The 14,572-nt window shown below is 43.7% G+C and overlaps 1 protein-coding gene across 4 annotated transcripts in view; it reads right to left on the bottom strand.

The window, feature by feature from the left end:
• The window catches only part of LOC133107297 (cell adhesion molecule 2-like), a 349,725-nt gene that overhangs the window by 93,665 nt on the left and 241,488 nt on the right, over window positions 1-14,572 (bottom strand). For 3 of the 4 annotated variants that reach the window (XM_061216277.1, XM_061216279.1, XM_061216280.1), the window contains exon 2: window positions 10,844-10,870. The exons of the other annotated variant lie outside the window; for it this stretch is intronic. In XM_061216277.1, the coding sequence (XP_061072261.1) occupies window positions 10,844-10,870 (27 nt within the window). The remainder of the gene's footprint in view (window positions 1-10,843; window positions 10,871-14,572) is intronic. 4 annotated transcript variants of the gene reach the window in all.

Raw genomic sequence — 14,572 nt, 5'->3', positions numbered from 1 at the left:
GCATTGAAAGGTGTAAAACTATTCTCGTGCCTTGTGTCTTATACAAGACTTTTACCTCTGGTCTAATCTATGCATGAACTGGCATTGGTATGCAGCTAACTACAGTAGATAATTGAGGTAGAGGATTTTTATTTTGGAAACAAAACCTTCATAGACAAGAGACTTATGGGAACAGAGCAGTCCATCTCTGCTATAAATGCCATGGCTTTATATTATGCTAGAAACAAGAAGGACACTGGTCATTATAGGCATGAAGACAAATTAAATCTCGAACAAAAACAGTTAATAAAACTGGGGTTGTATCACATTTTTGTCCTTTCCCCAGTTACTTGCAAATGTCAATGACTTTCAAGTCCTACTGGTGGTTGGCAGTTGGCATTTGACAAATGACCCATAACATTACAGAAGTGAGAGCCATACAAAAGATTATTTCTGGAATAAATAAGTGACAATAACGGATATTTAGAGTGAGAAGACGAAAATGATTTCACATTTAACACAAAGAAAATCATCCAGACCTAACTCATAACGAAACAATAACAGAAAAGAAAACAATAATGGTTGGTTGATTCATCGGCAATTGAAACAATAATCGCAAATGGCCACAGCCTATTAGAGTGGAAAAATCGTTTTAATTAATAATGCCACAGTAAAGATGTATGAATAAGCCTTTGAAAATAAATAACATTTTCCTTAGAAAACATCTCATCCAAAAATATCTCATTAAATACAGCATCAAGCGTTCTCCAATCTTTTCTTTATAGCTTGAATTTTTCCAGCTGCAAATAGCAAAGAGAAGAATTGTGTTCTTATGAGCACCCTGTCATTTATTCAGATATTTCTGCAGAAAATTCAGAGAATCATGTTTACTGAACAGTCTTCATAAAAGTATAACAAACTTTTTAAAAGAAACCTGTCTCTTTCTGTTTACACTTCAGCGCATGTCGTATTGATTTGTCATGTTTTGACATATCAGACTATGCAACTATACACAAATGCTTAGGGCAGTTTTTACTGAGATGAAAAAACCTTGCTTTTTCTGATTTTAAACAGGCTGTCCTCCTGTGAACTACACTTGTGATACACAGTCATCAATGTAGAGCATTGAAGCAAATCCAAAAAATAAATCACGATTGATGGCATATGCTGGAATTATAAATTAAAACATGTTAGAATAATTGGATTGGAAGCATGTTTTTAGCAAAGGAAAATTAATTTTCTCTGTAACCTACACAATAGCTATGTCTTATAAATAACAAATACCTATATGTAAAAATACTACATTGACTGCATGATGTACAATATCCAATATCTTTATGGCTATTGCTCCTCTTTAATCTTTCGGTACATGCATATTACTGTTGTACAAATTTGGATTCCTTAGTTATATTTAGTCTTTCTAGCTCTCCGCAATGAGAACAGATAAAAGTCAAACTTTTAATCGTATTCTTTTAAAGTATTCTCTTAGGTATAATCCTCAACCTGATTTCTCAGGAACAACTAACTGCGGCAAATTCCGTTACAACATATCTGACATTTGAAAAGGTCACTGGCAGGGACTCAAAGGTTATGTGTTAATTGGAATGATGAATCGCATCAGCTGGAGGTGTACTTCTACGCTCCAGAGATCCTCTAGGACTGCAGATGGTGAGATGGATTTTGATACAAAACAGAAGAAGTATGACAATGGGCATCATGCAAGAGCCACTCGTGACAACAAGAGCCTTGCAGTGCATGAGGGCGCAGCTCATCTAGCACACAGAACTTGGATCAATCTTTCAAACTAGGCATTGCAGATCAAATATGAAACGAGATTTGGCAACTGCACTGCTTATTTCTTGCTTCAAATGTTTTCAGAAACGTATTTCAGTGGATTGTTTAGGAGAAAAAAGGCAAAGTTTATCAAAGATTAACATATTATTAAGTTTTGCCTAAATCAAAGGAGTCTAGCCAATCAGGTATCAGTCGTCCCTTCTTCCTACATTACCATACAGTACCATATATACTGTATTATAACGGATATATTAATTTAGGGCAGTTGTCTGACTTTAGTTGCATTAGTTGAATCCGACAAGGCCCACTTGTTTTTGCCCTCAAGACACACACACGTGCACACACGTGCACACACACGTAAACACGCACACTTCTCCATTTCCCCAATACCATTCATAAGCGCCGATTCTTAGCAATCCGATGCTGGTGGTAGGTTACTGCAGTGTACCTCGTTGTGCACACATTTTACGGTGACAATTGAAGCTGTCGTCTGATGCTCTGTCAGTGTGTGTGGGTGCGTGCGTACACGTCGGGGAAACGCACTGATTACCGTGATTACCGCTGCTGGATATTAACACATCCTGTTTACTTTCACAGAAAAATAGGAATACCAATCAGTAACAAACAGGCACAATTGAACACGCTAGATTAGTGCTCTATTATCGTTTCTTTCAGTACAATAACGGTATTATTCAGCAAATATGAAAAATCAAACATATTTTTCTCTGCCTACAGTATATGACAACTCTGTGAAAAAAAAAAAAGTTAGTCTGCCCACACTTTCTGCAGTAAGTCTGTCGAGAGCAGAAATATCCCGAAGCACTTCATCATCACCCTTAAACAATACTTTTTTGCTTCCGTTTTAAAAGCTCTGTCATTAATCTCTTCCTCCTCGCTATGCGATCGCTGCGACATTTCATTCGCCCACGAGCCATGGCCCGAATCTCACGGCAGAATCTCACATAGCCTCGGAGCGCAGAATACAGTGAGGAAAGAGAGGTGTACAAAGTATCACCGGTCATGAGCGGGAGCAGAGGGAGAGTGTGCACAGTGACGGGAGGCCATTATCCCCTCTTTTCCCCAATGACCTTCCATTATCTCTCTGATAACATCCATTTTCTCTCAGGTGACCATCCATTATCTCTCAGACAACCATCCATTATCTCTCAGACAACCATCCATTATCTCTCAGACGCCCATCCATTCTCTCAACTGACCATCCATTCTCTCTCAGATAACCATCCATTATCTCTCTGATAACATCCATTGTCTCTCAGATCACCATCCATTCTCCCCCAAATGATCGTCTATTATCTCTCAGATGATGATCCATTCTCTCTCAGACGAACATCCATTCTCTCAGATGATATTGCCAAAAAAGGTATGTTGGGGGCCACATTAGCTCAGGAGGTAAGAGCAGACGTTGCTGGTTCGCTCCCACCCTGGGTGTGCCAAAGTGTCCCTGAGCAAACTCCAAACCCCCAAATGCTCCTGACATGCTGATTGGTGCCTTGCATAGCAGCCAATGACAGTCGGAGACTGAGTGCCTTTGAATAAAGGCGCTATATAAATGCCAACCATTAACAAAATCTTGTTGCTGGGGGTGGCACCCTATAGGTATATACAAGTGTACCCTGAGTCAGCAAATTTAACCTTTTTTACCCAGTTTTTGTAACCAAAGAGAACATTACTGTCAGCTCAGGGTATATTTGGGAAATGTGGTCCCTGAAGAACAGAAATGTGCCTGCACTGTCCCTGTATTTCTGAGTGTGTGTGGGATCCACAGTCTGGGCTGGCATGGGACCGCAGGGGGAAGCTGTAGGCTTACCAGTTCCTTTCATTTTCTCTTTGTTTTGCTCACTTTTTAAATAAAATATATAATAACGCCTGAGTCCAGGGGGTTTGGGGAAAGGCAATCTTAATTTCTCTTGTTCTGTAATTTTTCATGATGTTCATTACTTTACAATTTCAGTGAGGTATTTCGTGTAGCAGAAGGGAAAAACGGGTCGTTGACCAAACGTCTTGAGGGAAGCTCAGGCTCACACTTCCTGCTGCGCACGATCCCGCCTCCTCGCTTTCCTGATTGGGTGCCAGATAGAACCAATCCACATCTAATGCTGCCTTCAGAACTCTTTCCAATGAATACACAATAAGTCCTCCGTGCGCCATCACCTGACAGGAGGAGCAGCGCTCCCACCTGGCTTTGTTTTTGTCACCTCTGCGAAAAGCGGAAGCCCAAAATGAAGCCCCAGAGGCTATCCTCCTCATTACCCCCCCTCCCCCGGTCCCAGAGTCCAGGGCACTCTGCTGCGGGGCTGTAAAAAAACACCATTCCTGCCTCCCTACTTCAGCACTGCTTACCGAACGCATATCCACACGCCATGTTACCCCACTCTGTAGCCTGCATTTTACTGTATGTACGTGTAGGAATGCGTCCACACGGTCGCCTGGTAGATTTCTGTAATCTAAAAACACTTTGTGGTAGTCTGTGTACCTTTCAGCAGGCCGGTTGGCATAGAAACGATAACTGTTGTTGGTGAACAATGGCTTCTATGTCGAAAAAGGAAAAAAGCCCAATATCTTCAATGAAATCATATTGAAGATGTAAACATGGTGTACTGCCATAATGGAATTCAGTTCACAGAGGTACGCAATAACCCGATATTGTTCAGATAGCTGAATATTTTTATCATGTCATTCATAAATATATTTCTCACTTCATTTCTAACGCCAGATATATTCCTCATTTCACTGAGATCGCAGTCCTAGAATTAATGCAATTCAAATAAAAATATAAAATAAATCATGAAACTAGATATGGACCCAAACACACAAAGAGAGCAGAGAAGATACATATTTTAAAATATTTATAAAAAATCTATGACCCATGAAAATCCAAGGCTAGGCTACACAGACATGCCGGATGGGGTTGAGCTCACACGCAGAGTGAAGGATAAAAAATAAAACGGGGTTGTGAAAGGAGCTGGCCTTCCATCCGTAATGACCGACATAAATTCAGGCCGGCTATATTATGCCAATAAATTCATTAGACGGCAGAGAGGTGGCGAGGACACCTGCTTGACTCAGTGATCTACAGGTCATTTCACCTCCATTACCATAAGTATGGATTTTCCATAGAGCGGCGTGGAAGCCGTCAGGTGCAGACGGACGATGACGAGGTAGCGGAGCTCCTTCTGCGGTTATTTATGAACCGGGCCTCTCTCCACAGCGACTGGAGCCGAGGGCCTGCCGTGGGCCGAGGTCCGGAGAGAAGGACGGGGCGTCAGGCCCCCGGTGACTCACTACTGGGCAGGGTTCAGCTCAGACACAGGGAGGGTTGGGCTGAAACGCAGGGAGGGTTCAGCTCAGACACAGGGAGGGTTGGGCTGAAACGCAGGGAGGGTTCAGCTCAGACACAGGGAGGGTTGGGCTGAAACGCAGGGGGGTTCAGCTCAGACACAGGGAGGGTTGGGCTGAAATGCAGGGGGGTTCAGCTCAGACACAGGGGGGGTTGGGCTGAAATGCAGGGAGGGTTCAGCTCAGACACAGGGAGGGTTGGGCTGAAATGCAGGGGGGGTTCAGCTCAGACACAGGGAGGGTTGGGCTGAAATGCAGGGGGGGTTCAACTCAGACACAGGGAGGATTGGGCTGAAATGCAGGGGGGTTCAGCTCAGACACAGGGAGGGTTGGGCTGAAACGCAGGGGGGTTCAGCTCAGACACAGGGAGGGTTGGGCTGAAACGCAGGGGGGTTCAGCTCAGACACAGGGAGGGTTGGGCTGAGACGCAGGGAGGGTTGAGCTCAGACACAGGGAGGGTTGGGCTGAAATGCAGGGGGGTTCAGCTCAGACACAGGGGGGGTTGGGTTCAAATGCAGGGAGGGTTGGGCTCAGGTGCAGGGAGGGTTGGGTTCAGATGCAGGGTGGGTTTGGCTTGGCAGAGGTTCGGCGGACTAAGAAAGCATAGGCCGGTGAACTTTGGAGAGTGTATTTTGGAGAAGGGAGAGTGCTAAGGTGGAGATCCCTGATCTCTGCAAAAGGAAACAGGAACTGGCATTTTAAGGCCAGTTGTGTCATAACTGGTCAAACTTTAAAGCATTTCTTGACGTGATGGAATCTCCTCAGGATAAAGAAACGACATTAGCTCAGAAGGTAAGAGCGGTCGTCCGGCAGTCGGAGGGTAGGCTGTTCGATTGCTTTCACTGTTGGTGTGTGAATGTGAGAAACGTTAATTAGGATAAAAAGCACTGTATGAGTGCAGATCATTTCCCCTGATTCAGCTCAGTAGAGCTTCAGCAGGCTAACAAAGAGCAGGCCAGTGAACCCTGTGTGCTGGAGAAGGAAGAGCGCCAATATGGAGATCCTCACGGCATACCTCTGTCCAGAGAGGTTCAGGAAACAGGAACTGGCATTTTAAGGCCAGACGTGTCATAACTGGTCAAACTTAAAAGCTTTTTTTGAGGAGATGGAGTCAAGCACAATGTAAGCAGCCCTGTACTGAAGCAACAGCTGACAGAACGGAGAAATGATTCAGGTGACATGTTGTCATCTACATCCATCCAGGTAATTAACTCAGGGCACTTTTCGTACGTGCTATTTCAAGCATCGCCGTAAGGGGAGAGGAGGGAAAAAACCCCACGAAAACAGCTGTCAGCTTCAAAGTAAATTAGATACTGGATCCTACTAAATATCTAATATGCATTATGTTTTTTTTATATGATCTATCTATGAGGTTTACTAGTTTCAGAAAGCATGAAATGACAAATTACATCAACAAACAGCAGTTTTTTTTTAATTTTATAGAATGAGTTGACTCACTTTTTCTTTCTCATTTTTATTATGTCCGTTGGTTTTGCACTAGAGCCGGAACTGTGTTAGTGGGTGCTAAGCAACAGGCTCAGGAATAGCCCCCCCATCTTGAGCAGAATGGAACAGCTCACGATGACCTGTTGCACATTTAACCTTCATTTGAGCTGTGGTACTGATTGCTTTTTGGTCTTCACGTCTTGCACATAACACGCCAGTCCCACAAAAGTCTTAATGTAAATAAATTCCGAAATAAATAGAATCAGGACATAATCCGCAAAAAATATCACAGCAGCTGCTGTAGTTAATTTCTCAATTTGTGGCGAAACGGGGATGGGAATATACACTGTTACTGTAAAACAAGAGGAGAACTCTGCAGAAGACATGATATTAATATTCACCAAACTCCAGCCAGGCCAGAGGCATGCTCTAGAGGTCAATAAAAACACAATCCATAAACCTGCCCATGTCCCCAAAGCACAATCCAGCACACACTCTGTCCATCCATAATAGTTTTAGCTGAAGATGACTACCTAAGCCAACTGTGAGAATGAGTATTTCCGTATAAAAGTTTGCTGTACATTTTGTACTGAAAGATAAATTTGCAGTTGCCTGTTGACAGTAAATAATCTGTTCACAAACAAACACTGTTTTGAATCCTGAGCGAACATAAATAACAACAAATAGTGGGTTGTAGGTGGAATATTAATGCCTATAAGAACTTTCCACCAAATTGAAAATACAGGGGCAGCCTGTAGCCTTGTGACTAAGGTACATGGCTGGGACCGGGAAGATTGGTAGTTCAGGCCATGACAAGATCCACACAGCTGTTGGGCCCTTGAGAAAGACCGTTATCCTTGTCCCAAGGGGGAGTAGTCCACGCTTAGTCTACTCAAATGTAAGTCGCTTTGGATAAAAACATCAGCTAATTGACTGTAATGATTTGTGAAACAGTGCCTAGTTTTCTCCCCATCTGTCACACATCTGCCCCATCTGTAACTGAAATTTGACATCCCATTTGCCTAATTCACAGTTTCTCGTTTTCCCTGTCTTGGCTTCCTATTCTGGCCTCTTTCACTAGCCTCTCCTGATGGCAGGAGCTAAGAAGAGGAAAAGAAAAGAAAGAAATGGGGAGAAAAATAAGTTACTGAAAAGAGCCCAATGCCTGTGGCAAGCCAATCTAGAAAAATACGCCTGGGGGTCTACATCACATTGTTTGGAGGATAGTAAAATACATACCAAAACCAGGCTTGATACGGTGCTAGATACTATTATGTTTTCAGCCAAATAAGCAGTAGATACACTTTAGTGGTAGGAAAAGGCAAGCATTGCTGGGCTGAATGGCCTGTTCTCACCATTATGTTATGTTATGCCTGTTCTCCCCCGAAATGGATTGAAAGATTTACAAAACGAGCACAAACACACAGTTATTAGGCATTCCAAACAGGAAGAAAATGCGGGTGCAATAACAGTGGGGAGTCAGCCCCCACCCCAGAAATCATCATCAGTATATTGTCTCATTAGGATATGACAGAAATATTTGAAAGCGGATGTTTTTGCGCAAGCAAGCTGCTCACTTTGTGGAACTGAAGACTTATCTGTCAAGACAACAGCGTTTTCCAAAGTTCTTCCAAACCCGAATGTGTGAATATGCATATGGTAAGATATCTTTAATCAAAAGATATTTAAAACAATGAGGCTGAATCGCTCTCTAATTAGAAAACACTGCACATTCCAAAAAGAATGTGGCAGCTCACTCATGTATATTAATGCTCCCACTTTCGTCTGTCCCCCATCAAACATGGCCAAATCAGTATTTATGGGATTCAGAGATGAGTCAGAGGCTGAGGTAGGAGCTTGTGAAATTAGTATTGATGAAGGCGTGACTTCAGGATTTCATCTCAGTGTACGGACGAATGCCCATGACTTTGAGCAGTGTATGGTTTTTTTATTTTTGAAAAAGAAAGAAAAATAAACGTGGCAGACAGACCACATCAGCGTGCGGAGAGCAGAAAGTTTCACTCGACAATGAGTCATACTCTTTTAGAACTGCGACACGTCTCTATCGCAGGGTGATTATGCTTCTCTCCGTGCAGAGATCCTGCACCGTGCTCGGGTTGACTGTGAATGAATCTCTCTTCCGAGCACAGAGACACACAGGGCTCAATAGGGAAATGAAACCACATAGTGGAGTAGTCCCTGACTCACTCTGCCATTGCATCATGGGAGTTTTCACAATGTGCCTCTACAGGAATTATCCACTTTCCAGAACTACATGATTTTACATGATCTTTATCGACTGATAAAAAAAAAAATAATTCTAATGTATATTATCAGGGGTACAAGTGGTTCAAGTCCTGGTGTAGCCACGATAGGATTTTTGCAGCTGTTGGGCCCTTGAGCAAGGTCCTTAACCCCACATTGCTCCAGGGGGGATTGTTTAATCAAGTTTAAGTCACTATGGATAAAAGCATCAGCAAATTATTATTATTATAAAGACAGTTAAAATAATCAGATATAGTACAATATCAGTTTTGTATAGATAAAGTTAGGTTATGGGCCAGGGTAAACAGATCCTAGACGGCACTCCTACGCTGAGTGGTTTCATGAACAAAGCCCAATAAGTTTTACACAGCCGGATATTTCACTGAGCACCTCGTGTTAAGTGCCTTGTTCAAAGGGCCATTGTGAAGATGGGAGTCGAACCCACAACCTTTGAGCCACAGGCCCAGCTCTCTGAACATTACGCGAAACTCTGACTCCACTTGGTGCCACGCCCGTTTATCTGGACCAGGTGTCAGAAGCACTTGGCTCGTGGCAGCAGCAGGGTGAAAACGCTCTGTAAGTCACCCCGGTGGGAGGCTGCAAGGGCATCGGCACTCAAAGTTAATTTGACGCTTCCCCGACAAAATGCTAAATTCATTAAACATTCCCTTTACCTAATTCCGAAGGGATTAATCTCGCAAGCAAAGCGATCTGATTAGGATTCCTCGTGTTACGGGAAAAAAGATACCTTAGGGAAATTTTGCTCGGAGCCAGCTCAATCTCTACAGACAAACAGTCACTGCAATCATCGTTTTGGCACGCATGCATTTCACCATATACTTGCAAAAAAAACCTAAATAAAATACAAAAAAACACGTTCACTACTCACAGCGGTGATTCCATTAATGGTCTATGTGTACAACAACAACAACAAAAGATTGTAAAACAGCATAATTATGACTGTTAAATGTAATTTTATGAAAAACTGAATAGGGCATGCTCCATAAAGTGGCAGCAGGATATTATTATTATTATTATTATTATCACACACAGAGTTGGCATAGGAAGCAGGATATCAGGTGGGGGAGGGGGTTGAGCATTACCTTAAGAGAGGCAGCTTCGCCTCTGCATTCATTTCACTTATCATTACCTTTGATTTCCTGCAGTGAGTTTTGAAATTGATATTTACCCCACCGCATCTCCAAAAATGTTACTACCACTGCCACCATTATAACTACATCATCTTCGACAATTACCACCAACCTATTACCGCAGCTCCAACTTTTAAAATCATTATTCAGCTCGCAAGAGAGGGATAACAGATGGTGGAAAAGCATTAGCGCCACGCCTAGAGAACGACACCACAAAGAAATCACATTTAATCTCACAGAGCGTGAGGCTGACCATTCACCACTAGCAGCAAGGAGCGCTTCGGCTAATTCTGATAGAAAGAGCAACGTGGGGGGGAGAGGGAGAGAGAGGTAGGGAGAGAGAGAGAGAGAGAGAGAGAGAGAGAGAGAGAGAGAGAAGAGAAAGGGAGAGACAGAGATCGAGAGAGAGAAAGAGAAAGGGGAAAGAGGAAAAAAGAATGCGAGAGGGAAAAGAGAGAGGCGGAGGGAGAGAGTGTGAGGTAGGCAGGGAAAGAGGGTGAGAGGGTGAGAGAGGGAGATAAGGAGAGGGGGAGAGCAAGAGAAAGAGAGAGAGGGGGTGATAGAGAGAGAGGGTGAGAGGGAGAGAAAGTGTGAGAGAGGGTGAGGGTGAGAGAAATAGAGAGAGCGAGGGGGAGGGAGGGAAGGGTGTGGGGGGAGAGGACTGAGTGCATAATGGATTCCCCCAAAGTCTATTTACTATCTGTGGTGCGTGGTGTGGCTTCCACGCGGCAGAGAGAGTGTATGTTAATGCGTCCCAGGTTCCGGAGAGATAACGGCCTATCTGAACACTGTTTATTGGGAAACGTGTCCGCCATTAATCATGCACCCGGGAGACACAGCAGATAACTCACCTCGAGCTCTACTTTTCACTGCAGCCACTAGAGGAGGAGGACGGGGGGGTCGGGGAGGCAGGGGAGAGAGAGAAACAGAGGAAGAGAAAGGGGAAAGAAAAAGGAAGAGAAAGCATTAAATTAGACAGGTTTTATTTGAAGAGGGGGGGGACACAAATGATCTGTTCATTCTGAAGTGGGAGCATCCTGGTTTGTTGCGCTCACTTGTGCGCCCAGTGAAGTGGAACCTGAGATCTATGAGTCTCGGTATCCAAAAGGTGGGACGTTTATGATACGCGCACTTTCCTTTGGTTCCGTAACTGTATATGTTTTTCCCACTTTGGGTAAAAACACTATACATCACGTTACTTTTGGTCAGATTTGAATTAAAACAATGAAACAATATCCAATTTGTATATATTTTATTTACACAGGTTTTTTTTTTTTTCTTTTGTGAAAATAGTTGGTATGGGAAGAAACCATGTTCAGTGACGATGCCATTCATTCTCGTTAAAAAAGTTAAATTGAATCAGGGAAAGAAGCTGTTTTCAGACCGAACATTAATGAGATGAAAATAATTGTTTTGCTCAGAAATCTTTGGTTTGATGAGTGTCGTTCATAACAATTTTTTCACAGCTATTTTCTCTGGCGGAAGGTGTGAATCTGTTGTCATCTTGTTTTAATGAAAAACAAAGCCTGTTTTCTCTTTGCAAATTAGTTTCAAATTGATGATTAGTATACAAATATATAATATACTAAACATAAAAGTCAACCCTACTGTAATTCTGATGGAGTGGTTTTTTTGGAGTGACCGTTAGTAATAATAAAAAAAACATTGTTAATTCCACCTGGAAACATTACATTTACCCATATAAACTACACATAATATCCCACAGACACACATCTACACACACACACACACAAACACACACACACACACGAACGTGTACACACACACGCATGTTCACACAAACATTTTCATCACAATTTCCAAACAGCGCATAAAGAATAACGCTGTAATGTCTTCACTAATTAATAGTTTCTACGGTTTCAAAAAGTCCTTCCTCACATTTCTAAACGCTGTGGTGGATAAGGCAGGAGAAAGATGAGGTCGTTCGTCTTTAATCCCGGACAAAAGCCAGGGTTATCTGCAGATCAAAGGGCCCCAAATGAAGCATCGGTCCTGAGCACACGTTTCCCCGGAGAACGATATCCTGCCCTGCAGCACAGCCCAAAATTCATTATTTTTGACACTCTCCGCAGTTTTTTTCTGCTCTCTGCTACCTTCTTCTTACAAGGAAGCTATTAATCTCCGACTTCCTGTGCGCTTAAGTCTAATAGCGTGGGCGAGTCAGACTCCATGATAAGTGTCTCGTAGCTCTGAGCTGAAGAGTATATGGGGAGAATCACAATGGACCCATCCATACCTCTCCTGACCACGACTGAAGGAGCAGACTGCTATCTGTGTTTGTTTGTTGGTTTATTTGTTCTCCCTTGACACACACACACACACACACACACACACACACACACACACAGACAAACACACATACACACACACACTCATTCAATCACAACCATACACATACACACACACAGACAGACAAGCACACACATTCACAAAAAAAAAAACACACACACACACTCACAATCAAACACACACAGGTACGCACACCTGCACACAAACACACACACAATCAAAAACTGCCCCAAAAAATAAAAATAAATAGTGTATTGCAAAACAGAAGCCTCCTTTCTCGGAGCGTGAAGAGCCAGGGAACGGAGTGGTTACTAACAACATGCACCATAAAGTACAGGACTGAGAGAGCGTTGCTCATAGGTGTGCAGAATACAGATAATGCGCTACTGTATTCTCTCAGGCACCTCTCAGACTGCGCAGGGCTGGCTGCAGGAGCGCCGAACACAGCCGGCCGCCGAGAATCACCCGCAGCTCCACCGCAGAAATGGCAGCAGATACAATCGATCGTTTTCTCTCGCCCCCCCTGCCTTTCCTTTCCTTTCTCAGGTCTGTAGGGGAAGCTCAGCTCACCCCACCCACTTTTGCTAGTGCAGCGCTGCTGTGAGTTGGCTAGTCCCCCGCGCTAGACCTTGAAGACAGGACAAATAGTAGCAGCTGAGAAGGGGCCCCACGGGTCCTCGGTTTCTGCTCTTGACCGGCGAATACCCAGGTTTCCCTCAGCGACAGGCCTGAATGGGTTAGCATTAGTGTTACTGCCGGGCTGGTTCCTAGTGTGGGCGCGCTAGGAGCTCCGTGTTAAGCAGCAGTGCAGCAGGTCCCTATGGAGATCAGACTAGTGGACTGAACCCAGCGGTGTGAAGTGCTCCCACCCCCCCCCAAATGCTTCCCTCTGCTCTCCAAACCCCATATGCTTCCCTCTGCTCTCCAAACCAGAAGGTCAGAGCAGTACAGATGACTGTATATATTGCTGGCTAGGGGTACACATTTATGCACCTATAGGGTACCGTCCCAGGGGACAAGAAGTGTACCATTGTAGGCACTTTTCACAGTGCCACACAGCGACTCCGCCAAACCCACCATCATCGACCCAAGTTGCACACACACATGTACACACACACACACACACACACATATGCCCACACACACATACACACACACACATATATGCATGCACACACACACGTACAGATACACACATATGCACGCACATACACACACACACACACACACACACACACATATATATATACACACACATATGCACACACATACACACACACTCACATACACGCACACACATATACACATAGACACACACATCAATGCACACACGTCACCCTTCTTTAAGTGCTTAACTACAACACAATGAACGTATGAATTATTTCTTCCTTTGCCCTAAAGCCGTGCCTCTGGCATGACTGACATATGAAATTAGCCAAGCTCCTCGGGGAGAAATTAAACACACAGCTGAGCAGCTTCCTGTCTCCCCAGGGGAACGGCCTTCACCTGCAGCGCACAGAGTCACACCTGAGTGCTGTGTGTCACCCTGTCCCCTTACCTGCGGAACAGGCCCGTGAATAATTCACCCGCTCTGTATTATAGATGAGCTGGTCTGAGCGGGATCAAGAGGAAGCTGCTTCAGCACTTTAGCCCCCAACATTCAGCCCCACAGAGTTAAATATGATAAAGTCAAATAAATACACGCACATGTACTTTATGGACAGGTACTGTATAGTAAATAATGCTCTCATCTGGGAAAAATATCAGTCTATAAAATTTCTACCAGTTTTTCAGTCTATGTTTTAGTTGATTGAGCTCTGCTGTGTTGAGATAAGTCGCAGGCGTAAATATCCTGCCTGACTCCTAGAAGTGGAAAATGTCTGGAGGCCTGTGGGATACTTCAAAAAATGACACTAAAGTCTGACGTGTTTAAGAAGATGGGGTCCTAAATGTACAAATATAAAATGTCTAAATGTATCCTTTGTGGATAGAAACATGATTCAGTGATGCTAACTCCTGGCCCCCAAAGATCCACCCCTTCCCCTTCTCACTGGTTCACTCTCAGAAATACAGTGACTGTGGAGGTAAATTTTTGTTCTTCAAGGATCAAATTTCACAAATGCACCCTGAAAGTACAGTAATGTTCCCGTTTGGTAGACATGAGTACTTTTCCAAGCTGGGTGATCCAGGTGTGTGACACACATTGGCAGCGGTTGGTGTGATTTCTCTGCCGTCGCTGTGAAGCATTTTGGGATCCTGAGAAAGAATGA

The sequence above is a fragment of the Conger conger genome, chromosome 13 (genome assembly GCF_963514075.1).
Source record: "Conger conger chromosome 13, fConCon1.1, whole genome shotgun sequence".
Classification (NCBI taxonomy): Eukaryota; Metazoa; Chordata; class Actinopteri; order Anguilliformes; family Congridae; genus Conger; species Conger conger.
This window is presented reverse-complemented; position numbering and strand designations above follow the sequence as displayed.